Source organism: Melanotaenia boesemani, chromosome 12 (genome assembly GCF_017639745.1).
Source record: "Melanotaenia boesemani isolate fMelBoe1 chromosome 12, fMelBoe1.pri, whole genome shotgun sequence".
Classification (NCBI taxonomy): Eukaryota; Metazoa; Chordata; class Actinopteri; order Atheriniformes; family Melanotaeniidae; genus Melanotaenia; species Melanotaenia boesemani.
This window is the reverse complement of record NC_055693.1, coordinates 12,175,009-12,197,985: the sequence shown is the minus strand read 5'-3', so window position 1 is coordinate 12,197,985 and position 22,977 is coordinate 12,175,009. Positions and strand designations below refer to the sequence as shown.

The following is a 22,977-nucleotide window of genomic DNA, read 5'->3' as shown; positions in this document are numbered from 1 at the left end:
GTCTGGTCAGCAACCTCTGCTTCCCCCTCGCAGCTTAATTTTCAAGCACAGCAGGCATCTGTTTTCAGCAAAAAGGTCTAAAAGCCGACTGTACACTACTTGCTCAGCACAGAAAGGAAGAGACACCCAGTTAGCCGCTAGCTGATGAACATTAGAGACGAGAGAAAGGGAATATTTAGCTTGTGTTTATTGAGCAACCAAAAGCTGGACTAACAGTGCTATTTTCTGGATTACTCCAGTTGGCATTTTAAAAGCTGATGTATGGAGGACACACAGTGTGTAAACTGGCAGCACAGAGAGGAAAAGACCTGACTAAGCACCATAACACCTCATCGCACATAGTTTCAATGAGTCCAGATTCAGAACCAAAGATAATGCCAGCATAGTGACAATACAGTGTTCTTATGTGATGGATGTTTGCCAATCACAAGAGGCGTGGCTTAATAATATGTCAGGTATTTCTGAGCGGATGAAAGGGAGTGAGACGAGCAAGGAGAAACATGATGGTGGCTTTGTTAAGAGTGGCAGGCTTGTCTTTTGCAATCTCTTGGGAGGTGATGTAAGCTCTGAGGAGTTTCAACCTCTCCCTGTAATCATGAAACAGGTCTTTGTCTGACTTTGACAGACAGGTTCCTGGCCACTACTTCTCTGTTCAGCCTCACTGACTCTGAGCAGTCATGACTGTGCTGTGCAGCACCTTCAAGGACTCCGCGCTGTCTGATAAAGATACTGGATAATATGACGGAAGGCCATGGAAAATATTCATAAAAGAAAAATATTTCAAACTAACATTTAAAACAAAGAGAGTTTGAATTTGTCTTTGACCTATAAATGCATGGACACATGCTTTTTAAAGAAAATGGAATGAGGAATAAATGTTCAACACTTTGCCCGAAAAGTCCTTGGCATGTGTGCTAAAAACTTCATCCTTTAGACGCATTTCAGAAGGCAAATATGAGGTCCTTGGCCTAATTTAAACTTGCCCATGCTAGTCACCCATGCCCGAGGACTAAAAGAAACTCACTGATCAAATTAAACTTATTATTGGCAGGGGAATCTGAAATAGCAGGCGTTTGTTTAAGTGCAGCATAGAAGAGAGGCTGCATTATACCCGATTGTGCCCTCGCATCTAATAGGTAACATAAACATACAAAGGATACTCTTCCTCTTTGAGCATGTGTGTGTCCACGCAGGTCCAATAATGGCATGGGACAATGATGAAAGCGTTTCAGGGGAGACCTGCGCGAGCGTCACCTCGGTGTGATTTAATAACCTGCTCTCCGGAATAAACAGCGTCCAATTACGCCAGCGCACGTCCCGTTAATGATGGAAAGACGAGCTGGGGGGTGGGTGGGTTGGTGGAGAGGAGAAAGGAGGGGGTGGCCTTTTTAACGATAGTGTAGGGGGCTGCGAAGAGGAGAGAATGACGGGCGGCAGCTACAAAGTGCTCTAATTAGCATGATAATGATCTGCCATTAGAGTCTGCTGTGCTCTACAGCTGAGCACTACCCAGAGAGAGCAAGAGGGAGACACAGAGAAAGAGAATGAAATAGAAGCAGAGAGAGAAGATTCAGAGTGGGCAGCAGATGATAAAAGTGAGGAGATGAATAGAGGTGAGGATGCAAAGGCGGACGAATGGCAGCGGATTGTGGCTCAAGAACAGAAAAGGCAGAAATAAGAGAGAACTTCTGGGTGATTAAAAGCAGGGAGAAGGTGAAAATCAAAGGAACAGCTAAAAGATGCTGCTCCCAACAGATCGGCAAAGATAGGAAGGATGAAATACAGAAAACTAAAGAGGACTTTTGGACAGCCTCAGAGTGGCAGAAAGATCATCACAAGTGTGAACAAATTCAATCACTCAGCCTTGGCCTGGCCTTCCCTCCAGTGCTGCTCTGAAGTGAAGAATGAGGCGTGGATGAAAGAACCTTTAACTGAAGTGCTGCTAAAGAATGAGAGCACGGTAGGAACCAGCGAGTTCGTGCTCAAATGCAGATGTCAACTCCGACCCACAAGATCCTAATGCAGAGTAAAAGATCCTGATAAACCTGCTCAACCACTAAGACAGGGAAAGACAACCTGAGAGGCAGAAAGAGAGGTGGAGGCAGAAGCAGGAAAGACCAGCAGGCTGTATCGGGTGAAGGTTGTGCCTCAGTGGATGCACTAATTTGAAAGTCAAAAGGAAACAAGGAGTATCAGCCATTCTGTGGGGTTATACGAAGGCACAAAACTGACTGAGTTAAATGCAAACACATCGAGATCTGGCATGCATAGACAGAGGGGATAAGTTTTCGGCCAGGCAGTTTCATGTTAAAACAAGTCCATGTTTTATGTGGAGGAAACGGCTTGCATTAAAATAACAATCAAGTCTTCCTATCTTGTAGTTTTTTTTATTAGAATTAGCAGTTTTATTATGGTCCCAACATTGTGCTAGCTTCTGCAACTTTGTTGATTGTCTCATAATTAGTTGACACAAGGATTTCCTTTTCATTCCACATTTGCACAAAGACCTTGAACCAGTGACCTACTAACAAAACAGCTTTAATCTTTTATTCAAGTGGTAAAACATATTGAAATTGCAATGCAGGACATTTAATTTATATATGTGAAATGTGTAAATAAAACTGTGCTAGACTTAAAAAAACAGACAAGCCTCTGAACACAATGTGCTCATGTGTTTTTAACGAAATATTTTTAAACAACAGGCCTGAGAAATTAAAAATCTTGTTTTAAACAACATTGAAACAGCATTCTGAGACTGATAACCAACATTTAAGGTACAGTACTTAAGCCACTCCTCATTACTTATTATCATTCTTGCAGTGACCCAGAGTTTATTTTAATACTTCAAAGCTGTGTTAAACAATAAATCTCCAGGCTATGTAAAGGTTTTTATGCAGCATTCACACCATCCCTTTTGATCTGTATTCCAGTCTGGTTGCTCGGTCTGCCTCGTTTAGGAAATTGTAAATGTGCAAACAAACTCTGATTGGGATCAAAGAAGTGGAGTGAATGTGAATCTCGGTCCACTTCAAGTGGACCAAATACAGGAAGTGGACTACAAAGGGTCCAGCGCATGACAGTGTGAGAAAACGTAACCAAAATATACGCATGTGTGGGGCGATAGGCAGCTCTGGCCAGGAGAAATGGCTTGCAATCAGATGTGGAAAAACTCTGATGCAGCTCCATGTTTTGTTGTTGTGTGGTAGAAACATGGAGCTGTCCTGCATTAATTCATAGATGAACGAGATTTCTTCATTGTGTCCCGTCTTCTCCTTCAGGAATTCATGATGTGGTGCCGCCTCCGGCAGGGAGTGGAACACGAAAGGTCTGATTCGTCTGAGTAGACAGTATGAACGCAAACTCAGTCCGTATAGATGTTGCATTCCCCAAATGAACCGAGTCTCCAATCATACAAAGTCTAGCGTACAGGTGTGAATGCACCCTTAATGTTTTTCTTTGGACACTGGCCGTTTTCTCATTTTTACCTTACTGGTTTACCACCTTACTGGTGGTTAATACACTTATTCAAGTATAAAAAGGCCTCTAACTAAAGGGATGCATCAGTGCTTTGTCAACACATGAAAGACAACTTAGTAAACATCCAATTTTAAATAATATCTTCAGCATCCTGTTGCAAAGACAGATGATGTGTTCGGTTTTGAGCCCACATTGTCAAACCACTTCATATTTTTCAGTATTTCTCCAGTTTGTGCTGAGATTGTGTGGTGGCAACATATGAAGAAACCAGGGGTGGCTAAAGACTTTTGTGCAGCACCATAACTAGTAGACTAAAAATATGTTAGTCTACTAGGTGACACATTCTGGCTGCGTCACCTTCTGACACCCTTTGTTTTAGCAGCTACTTCAGTCCCTAATTGCATACTTATAACATCTATTTCCACTGTTTTAAAATGTTTTTTGTTTTTACTTTTGTCATGAAGCCAGACTGTGTGGTCTCAACCACCTTTGATAATTTGGGAGGATTTAACTGCTTCAGGTGGTAGCATCTATCTGACAACAGGAGTGCTGGCCCAATTATTAAGAAGCCCACTGGGAATACTCCCAAAGCTCTCAGGCTATGCTGGCAGCTACAAGTTGCAAATCATAACTTAACACAAACTATATGGCGGGCTGACATTGCTCTGATATTTGGTAATAATATATTGGACATAATCATATTCATTACACTTTATCGTCTGAGTACCCAAAATTTCTTTAGCAAATCATATTGTAAAAGTTTTAAAGAAAGTTTTGTTAAACCAAAGCTTTTAAAGTGGCGCTAAGGGAAGTCTGGGTATGAACTAATTAGTCTGGATTTTTTAAAGTTCATATTCTCTGGGTACCTAAAAGTTTGTTCAAGTTTAACAAGCAAATGTTGACATATTTCAATCTGTGTCAAAACTTTGAAATGATCAACTGACTGATAAGGCTGCAACCTCTAAAGCAATGTGTTGAAAAAAAAAAAAAGCCTCATTAATTACTCTCTGAATGTCATTTTCACAGCTGTATGTAAGTGGTGCCGATGACACACACACCACTGGGGACTTCTTAAGAACGGTGACTCAGCTAAGCTCCAGCGCTTCCATTTGCTGACTCAACCTCTGTAACTCTGCACCTCCATCACACACACATACACACACACGAGGCGATGTCCTCTACTTCTTTTTCTACCCCCCTTTCATCCTCTTTCACACCCTCCTCCTCCGAACCTCCCCTGCCTCCTCTGTTCTGTCTGTGCGCTTCGCTGAGCTCTGATGAAGACACACTACGGAGCGTGGGCAGAAACGAGGACAATCTATTTCTCTGACTCTCCTTTTCCTCCCCATCCTGCTATGCGGCTCCCCTTTCCTTTCTCCCACTGAGTAAATCCCTGTCTCTCTAACTGTATCCCGTATGTCACCCCTCCCACCTTTTCCACTTTTCACCTTAACCCTGCAACCTCTGCCCTCCCACAAGCTGTCAGGAGGCTGTGTATATTTGAGCGCATGTGTTTTTTTTCTTGACGGGTGCTGCCTTGGCCTCTAATCTCTCATCTGGTTTGATGTAATTAGAGCTAATGAAGATTCCCTGATCCTCTGAGCAGCTCGTCCCCCTGGGCCACAACAGTGTGGAAAACTAGACAGAGCCGGGGAGCAGACGAGCACTGATAAAAGAAACACAGGCTCGTTTAGCACAGCTGATAGCTATGTGTTGTTCTCCGTTTGCTTGTGTGAGTCTGTCTCTGTGTGTGTGTGCTTATTTGTTTTAAAAGATTGATTCCCTGCTGATGCTGCGAGCAGCAATGCGATTACCTTGGCTCATAGAAAAGTGCTGTGTGCATGTGCATGAGTGTGTTTAAGTGTGTGCACCAGGGGATTGGCAGGGCACTTGCAGACTTAGGACCAGTTGCAGAAAGCAAAAGACAGGCATAATCCTTCATAGCCGTCCTGAACACTTAAATACACAATGTAGCAACTCCCCTAAATCTGACAAGGCAGAGACAGAGAGGCACATCTACACATGCACACACACACATTTACACACTTCTTGGCCATGCACCAAGAGGGAAAAAACCCTGCAGGCTCCCCTGACATGTAACCCTTCACATTTCCCCGCAGAGACAGCCCTCCTCTCCCTTCCTCCTCCCAAGCTCCCCCAGTGGGGGAAACTTTGATGGCAGCACTGAAAGGGTCTACTTACATCCCAAATCTCCAGGCTACGTGATCGTCTGTGATCCAGCTGGGGGAAGAGAGAAATAGAGAGGGAGAGCAATGAGCGGGTTACAAAGGAAAGGGAGAGCATGAGCGGAAGAGAGACTTGTGTGACTGCAGAGGGGAAAAGCTGTGCAGCTGCAGCTATTAATAAGCCGAGAGTGGAAAGAGAGAGCCGAGCCCGGAGATTAAGGCTCTGTCCCAATTCTCATTCCACCGCCTCCTATCCTCGGCCTCTTCCCCTTTTTCCTCACCCCCTTCCAAACAAATAATGCCTTTTCTATTCAGCAGAATGTGAGGAGGCGTTTACTGTGATCAGATGTCCTGAAAATTGCCAAATTTGAACTCTTATGAAGATAGGCCGTAAGCTAGAGTTTCGCCAGAGATGTGACCATCTCCAGAGCAAAATACATCTAATGAAAAATAAAAAGCTGGAATATTAATGACACCTAGTCAAGACTGTATGGATCTACTCACCACCAGGCTCCTGCAGGGCCATAGTAACCCTTGAATAGTGGCAAAGAGGCCATGACCAAAGGCACCCCCCACGCCATCAGATGGTACAACCTGATAAAAGCCAGACATTTATTACATTATAAGCACATAGAACAGGCAGCTCTGCCCCAGGGGAAAAAAAACAAACAAAATAAATCAGTTCCTTTCTTCTTCAGTTCATCCTGGCAGTGGCATCAGGGTTATTTTTCAGGTGCAGACTAATGTCTATACAACCAGACAGCCAATTGCTGATGGTAATCTAAACCATAATTACCCTAACTCTTAAGGAAAAGATCATTTTTGAGAGGAAGTGTCGGCATTAAACAACAAGCAGTGTGGGTGTGAATTCTCACTCAGTGCGTCCTTGTGAATGTAGAAATTTGAGGACAAATCTGCCCAAAGTATGCATAAACAAATACAGAATATGTTACTTTAAAAGGAAATATTTAAGGAGGCTAGAGAGGCGCCTATGCCTATAAATGAAAAACGATAGCATCAGTGACAGTCTTTTAAAGATGTGTGTGTGTGTCAGACAGATGAGGTGTGTGCTCCAGTGACTTGGGCGTCTGTGCGGGAGTCGATACTTTATAGAGCGAACAGCGTCGGCTGGTCAATAGAGTGGAAGTCCTCCCCTGACTTGTTCCAAGTACGGTCAATCGAGCAGCAGTGACACGGCTGACACACGCTCAATCCCCCTCGAGTTGTGAGCCACACGCACACTTTGTCACTCTATGTCAGTGGGGCACACTGTGCACCCCTCTAGCCCCTCCCCTAACATCTCTCTGATGGACAGCGCTGAGAGTGTGAGGGAAGTGGAGGAAGAAAGAGGATGGCAGCCGGTTTTAATAGAGCATGCTAGTAGGAGGGAGAGCTCCGGGGGGAGGTTGTGTTTGGACTGAACATGAGAGGAAGTGTGAGAAAAGCAAAACAAGGAAGGCGGGGGGGGGGTTACAGTGGAGAGTATGAAAGGCACAAAGAGATTGGTGAGATACAAATGGTGAAATCAGCACTGTCAGAGCATGGACTGACGACTGGTGCGCTGAAGGGAAGGGGACTAGGGTTGTCAGGAAATCAATGTCGAGAGCTAACAGACCCCCCCCCCCCCCCACGCCATATATGTATATATATATATATATATATATATATATATACACACACACACACACACACACACACACACACACACACACACACTGCACACTTGCAGGGGCTGGGAGAGGCAATGACGTGGTCTGGAGCTGCACACAACATGGGCTTAATGAGGCACAGCAGGACCGCTCTGCACTCTGCATTTCACACACCTGCACAAGCACCCACACGCATGCAGACACACACACACATTCATCTCTCATGAGGCGCAATCTCATTTCTTACAGCCTCACACCAATTTTTTATTCCTACTCCTCCGTCTTCAGCTTCAACGCTGTCTCTCTTCCTTCACTCACTTTCACAGAGTTCTTGCTTCGGATGCTCATAAACATGTACGCGAACGCGCACAAACACACTTCCTTTCCTCTCTTGCACCCACTTCAATCATTCTTAGATCATCCAACTTCAGTTCTCCATCTCCTCTGGCGATTTGTTCATTCATAAACCATCACGCTGTTCTGTCACCGAGTGTGTGTGTATGTGTAAATGTGAGGAAGTGGGTGGGAAGGCTGGATTAGGGGGCCGAGGGGTAATTGTGCATGCATGCAAGACCGCGTACCCGCCTGCCTAAACACATAAAACCTATCTATGCACAGTTGATACATGACAGCGCCACTGACACCTTGTCTTTGCTTCACTTTAACCTGTTAAAGCTCAGTGTTTCTCTCCCCCTTCGCATCGTGTGCCACCAGCCACCAAAAAAAGAAAAAAAAAGACATATCTTCCTCCCACCACTACCTCTGGACTTAAATGAGGTGAGCAGCTTTGAGTCGAGCTGATTCTGCCCTCTCCTAGCCTTTCCCTTCACTAAACACATAAAGCCGTCTCCTTATGAGTTATACCACCATTATATTGTCTGGCTTATTGCTAATCAATGTAGGAAAACTCCCATGGGTGCTGGTGGTGATGGAGGTGACATCTCCGTTAGTGCCAAAACTTCTCACATACACAGAAATGTGGGATTGTTTGCACTCAACTAAACATCAACAGGATAGAACCTTGAACAAAGTTGCCTCTTTTTTCCACCCACATTTTTACTTAAATTGTATGTTTCTGTCAAAAAGCTTTGCAATAGGTATTGTGAATGCAAAAATGTTGCAACCACACACACACAGGCAGGTTCACACATCGCTGTGGAAAGTGCTCTCGGGAGTCTGAGTGACAGAAACATAGAGCCAAAAAGCGTGAAGATGGGTGTGCATGCAAGCACACACACAAAGGCACACTTATCGGCTGACACTCACTCCCATTTCAATTAGAGCGTTGGCTGGCTGGAAGAGAAAAGGGGGAGGAGGGGCCTTTCGGTGCACACACGCTGCTGCAGACCAAACACATGCACACACAAACAGACGGAGGAGGATGCACTCTAAACAAAACAGGAGGCTAATATGTGTACAGCAGAAGACGCGGAAGTGCACATATGAGGGAAACGTGGTTCAGTAAGGGTGTAAATCATTGATTGACTTAATAAAATAGCAATAACCATATTAATAACTGATAATCATTTTAGTCACGATTAAAACTGAAATGCCTTTAATTCCTATTCTTGTTCTTTTCCTCTAATAACTGCACTTTTGTACAAGTTGGACAAAAACAGCATTTAAAAACACAATAGTAATAAGAAACCAGGTCCTCTACTCACATTTCATAGCTGTTGGTGCTTATTTCTCTCACCAAGTTAAGATACAGGTTCAGTGTGATGAGGCAAACCCAAGCCAAGGCACTCCAGTCTGCAAACATGCACACAGAAAAAAAAAAACCCACCAAGGTCAAATTACAACACAGCTCACTGCCTTACAGCATGCACTTGCAAATGTGTGTCCAAACATACATGTACGAATGTAAGACAGTGTGAGCGTGTCTGCGGTTGTGCATGTGTTCCACTTTTTGATAAATGAAGGCCCATTCTGCAGTAATATGAGGGAAACCTGTAGCTTAGGGTGATGGATGAGAGGTGGGAGCTCACGGAGAGATAATGATGAACTGTGGAAAAGCAGAGGGAGATAACGCGGGAGTGCGGGCTGGAGAGGGAGAAACAGGAGGAAAGCATGGTGCAGGAGAAGATGGTGGGTGGAGTGGCAGAATGTAAAGACATTTAAAGGAAGAATCAAGGAAGATGCAGGAAGATGTGAGAGAAAAAATAGATGCAAACTACTGAGAGTCTACAACACTTAAGCCCCCTCTTTTCTGCCTTCATATTTAATCTTGTTACACTGCATGTGTGTGTTTCTGCTCAATAGTAGGCAAAGCTGGTCAACCCCTTCCCACACACACACACACACACATTCATATACCAATATACAGTACACACTTTCACTCCTCTTACATCTAAAAGAACGTTTGGGAATACTGTGCGATAGTTTAGACCACGGCTGTCTGTGTGGTATTATAACAATAAGTCACAATGACTGTCACAGAAAATGCATCTTATATAACTATAAAGCAGCCAAAGGCTTTCTTTAGCTTGACTATACACAGCTCTGCTTCACTACCTGTCCTGTCGTTTGCAACAGAGCAGAGCCGCTGTTCAGCTGATGTTTATGCACGAGTGTTTTTCCTCAGTGTGAGGATCGTTTCGATAAACCAAGGTGACATGCACCAACCCCGCAGCAATAACTCACTGCCTATTACCTTGTATGTGTCACATCGTACATGTGTGTCTACCAGCAAGACCAATAAAACAGGCCGTGGGAAGTGTGGTATTATCAGCCTGCCCTAATTAAAAATCCTTATGCTAATCAATGCTAAAAGAGTGGAAACTTTGATGCCACCTATGCAAATGCTACCAAACTTGTAGTTGTAAAGGAAACTCTGAATTGCAACAACAAAGAAACGTTTCCACTTTCATATGCAGATGTTCCAGATTTTTCTAAGTTACATGGTTCAACTCTCTGCTGTCAGTGGAGGAAAATAATCTCTTCATACACGGGACTGTGATGAAACATTGAGGGTGTCTGGTTTGAGGGCGTTTCAATTCAAAGCCTGCAATGGGCCAATTACTAAACAGCACAGTGTCTGACTCACCACTGCGGGTGTGGAATTCTTAGTGTAGGTGTGCGGCAACTCCTAAACACTCATTTGCTATCAATAAATTCCTACTTTTTTTTGTTTTTTTTTTAAGAAAATAGGGATAAGATGAGGAAGTTAAAAGGAATGCAATAAAAAGCAAGAAGATTTATGAGTTATAGCAATGTGATGGAAGAAAATATCCACAAACATAGTGTTAAATACAAAAGAATGCATATAAATATGGATATAACATAATGTAAAAGAAAGAAAGGAATACATTTTCCAGTTTGCAGTTACATGAAAAATTCAGATGTGATGCAGCAAAGGTGCGCCTTTTCCCTTCACACATTTTCAAGATACACAAACATTTTCTTTTAAATACTGATCAAACTAATAGTTAAGTCAATATTCTAGCATAGAGCTAGAAATCTGCTCTATCAAATTATTTTAGTTTTTTTCTTTTTTTTTTGTTTTTGTGCATGCAAAAAGTGCAGAAAGTTACAAAGCCTAATGTCTACATCACAACAAGAGAGCACCGGGGCTTAAGTGCTTGAAATGCCCAATTATGGTCCAGGCTTTTCCTCCTTCACTGGAGGACATTAGCTTGAGACACATTTGCATTATGTAGTGGCAGTGTTGACGCACAAAAATAAATAAATAATAATAATATGGATTCTGTTTTGACCACTTATCTGACCCACTAGAGCAGACTGGCCCTTAGAGACAGCAGTTAAAACAGTGTTTCACACATTTGGTTGAAATGTAAAGTTATAAATAATATATATATATATATATGTATATATAAAATTTGGTATGTCTGAATGAGCTTAATATGGGTTCTTTAACTAAAAACATCAGTTTATCACTTCATAAGTTCATATTGGAGATTATAACTCCGAAAATAACTCCCAACCTGTTCAGGCACATTTTGTTCTCAAGCCAAAAAAAGGAAATGACAAAGCAATATAATTTGCCCTGGTGATATATGAGCTCCTTGTCAAATGTCTGCGTTGGAAATCTGCTCTTTCTTTGCGGCTTGTCTTTATTGCAAAAAACTGTGCCAGCGAGCAATTAATTAAAGTCTGTCTTACCAAAGTATGTCAGCCACCAGGCTTGGAAGTCACAAAGAGATCCCTCCGGATGGCTTTCCCCCTGGGGAATTAAAGAAAGAGCAGCATGGGAAAACATTTTTTATAAACCCCCTAAAAAAAGACAGTGTGCTTTTAGTGTAACAGACAAGAGTAACTCACCATGACATATGCTACGCTGTCGAAGAAGGCTGCTACAGTCAGGCTGAGAATCATCTTCTGTACCGTGAAAATTTAAGAAAAAGACATGAAGGAGGCTCCTCTAACAAAACATGCTGAGTGAAAATGCCAGTGCATTTACATTTGCTTTGAGAGAAGGGCAAATTATAGCTCAAATGATCACTGATTTGTCTGACACCTTGGTATATGGCATCCATGGTGACAACTCAGTAAAAACAAACAAAAAAAAAAATCACAGAGGGACAAATTTGCTTCTTTACACAATTTATAGTCTGAACTCTTTGCATTTTATATTAAATCAATCAATAATATGTACATTATAGAATTTGGAGAGTAGGGCTGTGATGCACACCAGTCAAAATTTGCCTGTAGGGGAGGTAAAAATCTTTAGCTGTGGCAGGAACATAAAGAGAAAAAAGCACACACACACACAGCCCTTTATCAATTTGTGTCCAGCAATGACCCTGGCAAGGCTATGAAAGAGGAGGATGGGGATGAGGAAGAAGAAGAGGGGGATGGGAATACAGAAAAAAGAGGGCCTTGAGAGCACTAAAGACTATTGACTGACAGATAACCTTTGTGAGTGGATGCAAGTAGGAGAGGGTTTATGCGGTCTAAGAGGAGGAAGAGGAATGAGAGGAGAGGGGGAGGAGGATGATGAGGACACGAGGTCGCTCTCTGCGATGTGGTCCAGAGGTAATGGGATCCATCAGAGCCCCACGTTAAGCTGTCATTTACTTCAGATTAGGAGGATAACATGCAGCACTGCTATACCGAACAGATCGGCAGGACCGGATTCAAAAATGCAAACCACTCAAAGCAGTATCCCAAACAAATACCAAACAAGAAAGAAAAATAAATGGATAAAACTAAATCAACAAATATTAATATTATATTCTTTAATATTTATTCAAAACGCTTCGTTTGAAGAGTGGAAAAGCAGAAGACAGCAGCCACTATCACAGAATGACCGTGAGTCAATTAACTCCCCAATTCATTAATCTGTGCATTTTAATTGGGTTCAATTATGCCAAGATTTGCCATGGCTAATTGAACATATTTCCGGTGGAAATGAGGCAACAGAAATGTAAAAGGAGTGTTAAAACACACTGCGCAGTGCAGTACAAAATTACCTGAGCCAAAGAGTGATACCTCCGAAGCACCCAGATTACAAACAACATAAAAAAGCTGAGGAGAGAGAAGAAAAACCCATGTGAGATCTGTTGATTGAAAAGGTGACAGTTTGAGCATTACAGGCAAATTACATACACCATCATGACTCCAACACAGATGTCTGCAGGCTCTTTTGTGCACTGACTGTGCACTACAGTAACTGCTGATATCCTTTAAATTTGATCCTATTAACAGAAGGGGGGAAAATTGCAAAACTGTCGCTTACAGGCATTTTAAGGCGCCACCATGGTGGAAAAGACACTCTAGTTTACCTTATGGTACTTTTTTTAATGTTAGATTGTGCTTTGACAATAAAGGAGATAAATACATTAGTAAATATATTTTTTAAATAAAGAATGTGCACTGACTGTGGGATTAGACAATTTTAGTGGAACCTGTAGCCTGTTTACATCGGTTCAGCGGTGGCTCTCATCTTTAAAATCGCTGTCTTATTCATAATTTCTGACAAGTATTTGATCTTATCAGATGTTATTTTTAAACTAAATTAACCAGCGGATTTTCATCCTATGCTTCTGTCTTGGAGGCAATGCTGTGGACTTCTGCAGAAACTTTTCCAGGTGATGTGTGGTTTGGATATAAAGGACATTTTGGGCTTTACGTGAGCAGAAGTAAAGATGGGTGCATTTACAAAGTGTCAGCTGGATGAACGGGATGATGAACAAACAGGTGAGGTGGTACACCTGAGAATTCATGTAGAAAGAGTTACTGGCTACACACGCAATACGTATGTGATTTTAAATGCAGCATTACTGATCTGGATGAAACTCCCATGTGTTGATAAGAGCATCGCTTTCCTCCACCAGATTATGAGGTTTGTTGTTCTCTCATTAACATGAGTCCCAATGTTTCTCTGTAAGACATTCACTCACAACGTTCAGGACTGTTTACTGTTTTACCATGTTTGAGAGTACATCTGTCATCAGATCCATGTAAGTTTTTTTTGTATATGTTATTGTTCTTGTAATAAATCAATATATTTCCACATATTTCGGACTGCTTTCATATTTTACTGCTGTTTTTGCTTAAAGTTATATTAAATTAATTAGTTAATCCTCCTGTATATTTAAACATCTGTCTTTTCCTTTTGTAACCTTAATCAGAAATGAATCCACACAGATGAACAAATAGTATATTTCATTTCAGAATCAATGTGCATATTCTCTACACAAATCCCAAGGACTGCTGCTAAATTGTGTTTATTCAGAACATTTTTCTTATCCACCTACTCACTTTTATAAGCTTTACACGATACGCTGTAATTATACAGTGTTACAACACTGGACAATGTAGGGTGTGACACATGCCCAACAATGCAACCATGGCTTCTAAGAGAAAAACAAAATAACTCAACATACCTACAACATAGCCACAAGAAAGCTTTAGGATCACAGTAATTATAACCTCCCACCTATTACAACAATGATTATGGAAGCAATAATCCAAAGCCTGGTGATAATATCAAGTTTATGAGTTAAACTTATATGTTACAAGATGTCTAACTAAACGCAGAGCTTAACTAAACATAACTCATCATGCAAATTTTGGAGGATTTTAGTAGGTTAGATTTTTGTGGAACAATTTCAGAAAAATGTTCTTCAGCAATATTGCAAAAACTTTGAAGATAACACAATTTAAAAGATTCAGATAATCAGGAAGGATCTCTGTGTGCCAGGGATGAGGCTGAAGGTCAAAACTGGGTGCTTGTGACCTTCAGGACCTCAGGCAGAACTGCATTAACAATAGACATAAATCTCTACTGGAAATCACTGCATAGTCCGTAGCACTTCCACAAATCGTCTGTGAACACAGTTCATTGCACAATCCAAAGACGCAGGGTAAAACTCCATCATGCAAAGAAGAAACCACGTGAGAACACGATCCAGAAAAGCCACTTCTCTTCTTCTCAGGGCCAGCGCTCATTTAAAATGGTCTGAGAGAAAGTAGGGTACTATGATTAGATTAATCAAAATTTTAAATTAGTTTTGGAAACCATGGACGCCGTATCCTGCAGACTAAAGAGGAGAAGGACCATCCAGCTTGTTATGAGTGAACAGCTCAAAAGCCTACATGGCATGGGGTTGAATTAGTGTCAATGGTGTGAGCAGCTTACACATCTGTGAAGGCAACGTTAGTACTTAAAAGTACAAAGAGGCATCAAAACACGTATGCTCTCATCCAGACATGTCTTTCAGGCAGAGCCGGAGCAACGCATATGCAAACTAAGCGACTGCTTGGGGCTCCCATGCCACCAGGGCCCTCCCCACATGTGCTTAAAATGTCAAGACACCTTGATTTAAAAGAATATAATAATACACACAAAAGTAAATTTTATGTTGTTCAACTATGGTTGCATGTCAACCATAAAAATTTCATGTTTGACAAACAAAAGTCATTAAACTGGTTAAATTGTTTACTCTAATGTCTTTTTGTCTTTTTTTTTTGCTTTTACTTTCAAATACAAATTCAGTATGCCACATATGCAGACATCACACTGCATACTAAAAAGTGCTAATTGATACCAAACCACTTTTCTGAATTTGATACCCCATTAAGTTTAATATCCACAGCCAAAATGCCACACGAGTATGGTGTATGCCGTAGGGATGGAGAGATGCACTGATTTGAATCGGTGGTCCGAGACAGATTTTTGTGATGCGACTGCACTGGTAGCTTCAGTATGCATTAATATACAGCTGCAATGTATCTTTTTTAGTGTGTCCAAATTGGTAAAACCCATGGTTACATTGCTTATTATATAGTTTATCTCCTCTGCACCTGTATTTTCAAGGCACCTTGAACGCAACATCACTGTCTTTTGGAGGTTTGTTATTGAAACAGCCGGAAGCTGGGTGGTGCAGCCGCAGTTAGTAAACAGCAAACATGGAGGGAAACGAGACAACATGTGAGGAGGAGATATTCAGCAAGTGTTTTATAAACAGTGTAAAATTACAGACAGAGAACACTATTAGTAAAACGTTTTGAGAAAAGGTTTTGTTTGTGAATGTTGCATTAACTCAGCCAACGCAAAGGTCACGTATTCGGTGGCGTTGGTTTGTCTGTCTGTCAGCAACATAACTCAAAAAACTTAAGGACGGATTTTGATCAGATTTTCAGGAAATATCAAAAATGGAATAATGAACAAGTGATTAGACTTGGGGGGGGGGGGGGGGTGATCCGGATCACCTCCTGGATCCAGGAATTTTTTTTAAAGTTTGCTTTGCCATGGGGAGATAGATCATTTTGACATTAGAGCTTCTAGATTAATAACAATTTTTAAAGTCAAATTGTTGTCAAATCCTTTACGAATAGCATCGCATTGTCAAGAGGACTGAATCATATTGCATTGTATCTGCAAGGGCCTTCACTGTATCATTAATGTATCGTATCACTGGGAGTGTATTGAGATGTGTATCAAATTGGCCTCAGTAGTGGGGATTCACATCCCTAGTATGTCAACTACAAATAATGCAAATGTCATATTTACAGTGTATGAAATGATGAAGCACTAGTAAAAGTTAAGCACCGGTGGTGCTGAGGTGGTGTAGGGGGAGGTCCCCAGAACAAATTCTACTCAGGCCAGGTCTGTTGTCTGGGAATGCCTTGCATATTTCAGCAAGACAATCCTAAACTACATACTGCATCTATCACAACAGCGTGCCTTCGCAGGAGAAGAGTTCAGGTGTTGAAATGGCCTCCCTGCAGTCCAGAACTTTAACCAGTAAAAAAAAATCATTGAGTGCATCATGAAACCAAAAATCTAGCAACAAAGGCCCAAGACTGCTGAAAAGCTTGAATCCCGCATTCTAACAAGAATGGGACCCCTCTCCTAAAATCCAGTAACTAGTCTCCTCACTTCTAAGACGTTTCCAGACAGTTGTTTAAAGAGGAGGAGGAGCAACAAATTAGTAAACCTTACCCTGTTCCAACATTTTGGAGACGTGTCGTTGCCACCAAATTACAAAATGAGCTAATATTTCCGATGAAATGGTAAAATGTCTCAGCTTAAACATCTGATATGTTGTTTATGTTTTATTAGGAATAAAATATGGGTTTGCAAATCATTGTATGCCATTTTTATTTATATTTTTCATAGCATCATTCATAAATATGTTTTCATTAATGCAGAATCACTTGACAAGAATTGTGATGTTTTTGTTAGGACATGGCATTTATATCTACAGATACCAAAGGCTGCTAAAAGCTTGTTAATATTCATGAGGAAATTGCTACCCAATTGGATGGCAAATCAGGCATGAGGAGTGAAATTGGTTAGGGTAAAAATATTGGCATATATTAGGGTCAGGAATATCATCAGAGTAAGCCCATCGGAGACAGAATGAGAGGGATCCTGCTGTTTTGGTCACCTTGCTAAAAGAAAATTTCATCCATGTTCTCTTTCTTTGAGTCCACCATACTGAATTAGTACATTTCTAAAGTAATCCAGAACAGAAAAAGCAAACACTTGTTTTTGGTGCTAATTTCCCTCATTCATGTGGTAGAGTTGAATACAGCAAGAAGTTTTCATTTGGTTGCAAAAAGCAACTTAGCTCCAATACATGTTACTAAATCTTATATACTGCTCTGCTGAATCATATGTTTACAGCTGAGGAAACAAACAGTAGGTTATATTTTTTATGGCCTTCATGCTTAACAATATTTGTTAACATAAAATAGAATTGTTGATGCAATGTAGATAATGTAATTAAAATATGAGATTAAATATAATAAATAGTTTTTTATATTTTACTATAATTACTATTATAATGTTTATTACCACCACCAGCTGATTGTGACTTCACTTGTTTTACTTTGATTTTTTTTTAAGTTATTATTAATCTCAATTAAGTAATTTTTTTGGGATTCCTCATAACTATTAAATATAGCCATAGCTTTAAAAAAAAAGCATAAAAACCTGCATGACTGTACCAAAAAAAAAAAAAAAAGCTTGTGTTTTAAAGGCAATTTTTTAAAAATATTTTGTTTGTTTATTTGCTATACCTTTGTATAGTTTAAAAAAAAGTTTATAAGTTCTAGTGTTTGGAACTTTTGCACAGTACAGTATATATTCTCACTGTTATCTGTGAATCATGATTTAAGTATGCAAGTAGTTGACAATGAGTCTTATTAGAGAAATGTAATTCAAAGATTTAGTCACCATCCTAGTAAGGAGAAGGTCCCAGTGGCTCGTTTTACTAATAAAATCACCACCTGTGAATGATAAGAAACAATTAATTATTCCTCAGCTGAAATCAACTACTTGTAAAAACAACACCGTGAAGCAGTTAGATGACTGTTTTGCATTTGTTTTAAATAAAGCACTCTGTAAGCACGTTCAGAAGTGCAATGCAAACACAGTACTATGATCATTATAATTATAAGCTTAAACACTACCAAGATGAGAAGACTTCCATTTGTTCAAGCGTGCTTTCTCTGTGTACGTGTACGCTAACATGTCAGCAAGAGAGGAGGAAAAACAACATGAAATTTGTACTCTGGGAACCCATGTATCAGAACCATAAACATATGCAACACACAGACACCTGCGACAAATACTCTAAGGTGTTTATGAATGTCGCATACACACAAGCACAACCCATTTTGAATTCATTGTAAACAAAGAAAAGCTGGTAAATGACAGCTGAGAAAGGACATGCAAATGCAGGCAGATGTGATGATGAGGCTAGAACCAGACTCTCTACATGTTTGTTCAACATTAACCCAGAGAACACAGGGAGATGCTAAAAATGAAAGGAAAAGAGTAAAGGAATGATGAGAATGAGAAACATGTGAGTCAGTGCTGTGAGCTTCAGGGAAAATAAAAAGGCCAGCAGCTCTCTTGCATGCAAAGTACAGAAAGGGGAATGTCCCCCAGCATAATTGTTATTAGTCTACACAAACACAATCGAAGTGTGTTATCTTGGGACAGCAGCAACAACAACTAACTTTCATCAGTTTGACAACCTACAATCACAACAGCAAAAGCAAGTTGAAAAACTTGACATCTATGTCCATAAAAGTTGTTTTTAAATTGTCACTAATTTTTAAATTTTTAAAGTTTTCACTACATGCATGGACCGCTTTTTCAGAGGTTATGGAGAATTTTTTGAATTACATTTTAAAAAGCAGGAAGAGAAAGAAAATGTCTAATTTACTAATAGATATATTTAACATACATTTTCTCACTTAGCTTTTTCTCTGTTTATTACTACTTTAATTACGACTAAAATATATGGCTTCTAACGCAGCACTGCAAAAGTTTTATGCTATGACTACAGGCTTATTCTACACACTGTTTTAAAAACAAATCATAATCAACCTTTTTGGGGTGTTCAGAGGACTGATTTTTCTTCTCATGGCATGTAGGTCACATGAACATCTGTATTAATGTGCCCATGGTACAATAAAAGATGAGTATTTTGAGTTGGTTAACAAAATATTCAATTAACTCTGGTCAAGACAACCTTATTTTAAGACTGATGTGACTGTTCACCTAAAGTGATTAAAGCAATTAAAATAACAGTTATATTTAGGAAAATGGTGTACAACAACATTATTCATTCAGCCTCATTCTTCAGTACTAAAGATTCCCTGCAAATCACCAAAAGGACAAAGCAAAGAAATAAATCTTCACAATTTCAAAGGACAAACAAGGAAATTTTTCATGTTTTACTCAAAAACAGTGTGTCTGTTCATTTATTTTGCTGTTGTATGGCACTTAAATGTCAAATCAAATTATAGAAACTAATCAGATATTTAGCATTGATAAAATATCCCAATATAAGATTGTGTTACCATCAAAACTGCACAGAAATATATTCTATATATAAATATATTAATCTTTGATTAATTTATATAAAATCGCAAACCAATACTTAAAAGAGTGACAAGCACTGACTAACGTACTAAAAACTAAGAAGACATTTAAGTCATTTAATAAAAACGCTGGAGAGTTTACCAAACTGATTAATGGATGTTTTGTATTCAAAGTTGTGCTCAAACTAAAATAGCTGGCTGAGTTCATTTGGGTCATCTGTATCTAGGTCAGCCAGTGAGGAGGACACTGATCGGTTGCTTGTAATTATGAGAGATTACGCGTCAGTAAAGGAGAGATTTGGGCTCTGCCTTAAAAACAGCATTTCTGAGGGGGTTTTCTCTCCAATCTGTTAGCGCCGCGAGGGTTGATGACAACCTAGAGTCTCTGTTGGCACGCGAAATAGGGACACCTTTTCACGTGAGCAGCATCAATGACAACACTGATTCTCTGTTATTCGTTTGTGGGCGTTCGGAGAACGTGTAATGCAGCCATCCTGTTAAAAATGACGGACAAGCCAGTTGAACCGTTTGCTCCTGGAACCATGCTGATGTCAAAGCTCCGTCCATTACCAAATCAATCAATAAGCAAAATCAGATCGGGTAAATAATTTACCAAAACCCTAACAAGCTAGCAAGCACACGTTATGTAGTCAACTAGCTAATTAGCAACAAAGCTAAAACTGAAGTAAATATAACCATGGCTACTTACGCATTGATAGTCTTCTGAGTGTGCATTAAAAAGTACACACCGTGATTCATTACCTAATAACGTTGAAGTCTGACTGTCCATTTTAAGACAAAACTATTTTCAGACCATTATTGCTCTTCAGTTTGTTTTTATTTTGTTGCAACCTTTCACGTACTTCCTGTTTCTACCGTGTGCGCAAAGGGACAAAATAACTCAGTTTTGCAAATCTTATGACTTGTATTTCTCTAAGCACTTACCTACTTTGAAACATAGTAATAATAATAAAAATAATAATAATAATAATAATAATAATTCAACCATTCAACAACATTATTGGTTTAAACTGCAGATATAATGTGTGCATTTAGTTTTATTCCATTTAAAATCCATAATTCATCCATTTCTATAAAAGTATTAACAAAATAGGCTGCCAGGAAACCTGAGAGTTTTTCGAATCACTTTTACAAAACATGTTTGCATTAATGTTTTAATAGTAGTTACTATTATTAATAATAAAGATGATGATAATAATGGTATTGATACTGGGTAATGCTTCATTAATCTTATTCAGGATATTCTTTATCTGCTTTTAACCATCCTAGTTGCACTAGGACAGGCACGTTTGGTCCCAGAGAGCTGCAGTCCTGCACATTTTAGATGTTTCCTTGCTCTAACACCTGATTCAGTTCAAAGGATCTAAAGCATGTTAAGTTCTACTCAGCGATGGATTCAATGGAACCAGGTGTGTTGAAAAAAATAAACATCTAAAACTTGCAGGACTGTTGTTCTCTAGTTTTAGCTTTGCCTACCCCTGTACTAGGAGCAGTGGGCTGCCACATTACAACGTCCAAAAAGCAGAGCTTGCTAAGAGGCTGTGGGTGTTAAACCTTCATTGCCATTCTTGGAACCGATTAATTAGGATGCCAGATGATAGGATGACTAAAAAGATCTTTAATTGGGATAGAGCCCACAATAATCCTTGGTCCAGTGACATTTATGATATATTATCCTCCTGTGATTTGAGTCATATTTATAGTAATAATGTGCAGTGTAAGATAGATATTGTAAAGCAAAAGCTGTTTTATTTTCACAAGAAACAGTGGAAGGACGAGATTTGGACAAAACCCTAACTTAGAACGTATGTTCAGATTAAAGAAGAATATTTTACAGAATCATACTTAACGCTGCATTTAGTGAGAGGACAGAAGTCATTGTGTGCACAATTAAGATCTGGAACATTGCCCCTAGCGACTGAAGTAGGTAGGTATAAAGATATACCCGAAGAGATGCGTTTATGTGTTTTATACGATCTGAAAGTTATTGAAGATGAACTTCACTTTTTGTTTCATTGTCCTTTGTACGATGAAATGAGGAAACCTCTGTTTGGAAAAGAACAAAAGAGGAAAGCTGACCTGTTTTGGATGTCCGAATTTGACATGTTAAGTAGGTTATTCCAGGAGGAGGTTTATATGCTATCTAGAGTTATTGAGAAGGTCTGGAATTTAAGACAGAGAACACTGTATCCTACACAATCACTCTATCTTTTTATCTGAAAATCCTGATCCATGTTGTTATTGATGTTTAAGTGGATGGTTATATATACTTTGATTCTGGCTTTATGTTTATTTTTTCTGCTTTTGTGTTTAGCCATCTTGGAATTGTTTTGATTTAGTGTCTTGTAAGCCCATCGGGCTGTGCGCATTCTGTACATGACACTAAAATAAATAAACCAAACCAAACCAAGCCAGTCAAGGGACTTGAACCAAGGTCCTCCACATCCACCTCTTGAACCACCAGGCCACCACTCTTCCAAATGCGTGCTAAAATGTGTGTCAAATCAATGGGTAATTTGCAGACTTGTCTGAGTCTGAACCAGGTGTGTTGCACCAGGAAAACTTCTCAAACCTGCAGGATACTGGCCCTAGACACCTGGAGTTGCCTACCCCTGCACTAGAGTCTACGGTACCACTACTCAAGAGGCACCACCATGAACACCAGGGTCTTTCCAAAGACAACGGAGAATAGTGTATTTGTCCATTGGATCACTATAATCTGTACACGCCACAGAGCTTGGCTTTATGAAGGAGCGTCCGGCTAAAAACCATTGATACAGAAATGTTTAGGCATGTAGGAATGTAGGAGAATCCATAAACACATGGAAGAGGTCCTCTGGTCAGTTGAGCATAAAATTGAACATCCTGGCCAATAAGGAAAATGCTATGTTTGGTGCAAACCCAATACCGCTCATCACTCACCATCGCAGTAGTGGAGCATAGTGGTGGCAGAATCATGGTGTGGATATCTTTTTAATCAGCAGGGACTGGGAAGTCAGTCAGAAGGTAAATACAGTGTATTTCCTGATATTTATCTTTGTGTTAATGATAAGGTTATCTAAGTGACTGCTTTTAGAACCCAGCAACTTCATTCACAAATAAATGGCTGCAAAATATGTCACCTTGTTCTAAATGCAACAACAGCAGCAGCACTGGCTGCATTTCTTGTGAGCAAACTGAACCAGAAAAAAAAGAGGATTTTTAAGGTGTGTCTGTTTAAAGATGTTTTTAGGAGCTCTGTTCCCATTGACTGACTTCACATCGAAACTCGGAGTTTCACATTGCCCTGAAACAAGACAAACAAGAGAAAAGTCCAGTTGAAAAAGAAATTTTACCTA

General features: G+C 40.0%; 1 protein-coding gene across 5 annotated transcripts in view; it reads right to left on the bottom strand.

The window, feature by feature from the left end:
* si:dkey-100n23.5 (cyclic AMP receptor-like protein A) overlaps positions 1–20,479 on the bottom strand; it is a 62,487-nt gene extending 42,008 nt beyond the window's left edge. For 3 of the 5 annotated variants that reach the window (XM_042002052.1, XM_042002056.1, XM_042002054.1), the window contains exons 1-8: positions 20,328–20,479; positions 17,961–18,013; positions 12,745–12,799; positions 11,594–11,650; positions 11,435–11,495; positions 8,977–9,064; positions 6,168–6,257; positions 5,680–5,718 (exon numbers count right to left, since the gene is read on the bottom strand). In XM_042002052.1, the coding sequence (XP_041857986.1) occupies positions 5,680–5,718; positions 6,168–6,257; positions 8,977–9,064; positions 11,435–11,495; positions 11,594–11,650; positions 12,745–12,799; positions 17,961–18,013; positions 20,328–20,408 (524 nt within the window). In that variant the 5' untranslated portion in view covers positions 20,409–20,479. The remainder of the gene's footprint in view (positions 1–5,679; positions 5,719–6,167; positions 6,258–8,976; positions 9,065–11,434; positions 11,496–11,593; positions 11,651–12,744; positions 12,800–17,960; positions 18,014–20,327) is intronic. The other 2 variants (XM_042002053.1, XM_042002055.1) reach the window with 2 other exon arrangements.
* Positions 20,480–22,977: the final 2,498 nt, after the last annotated feature.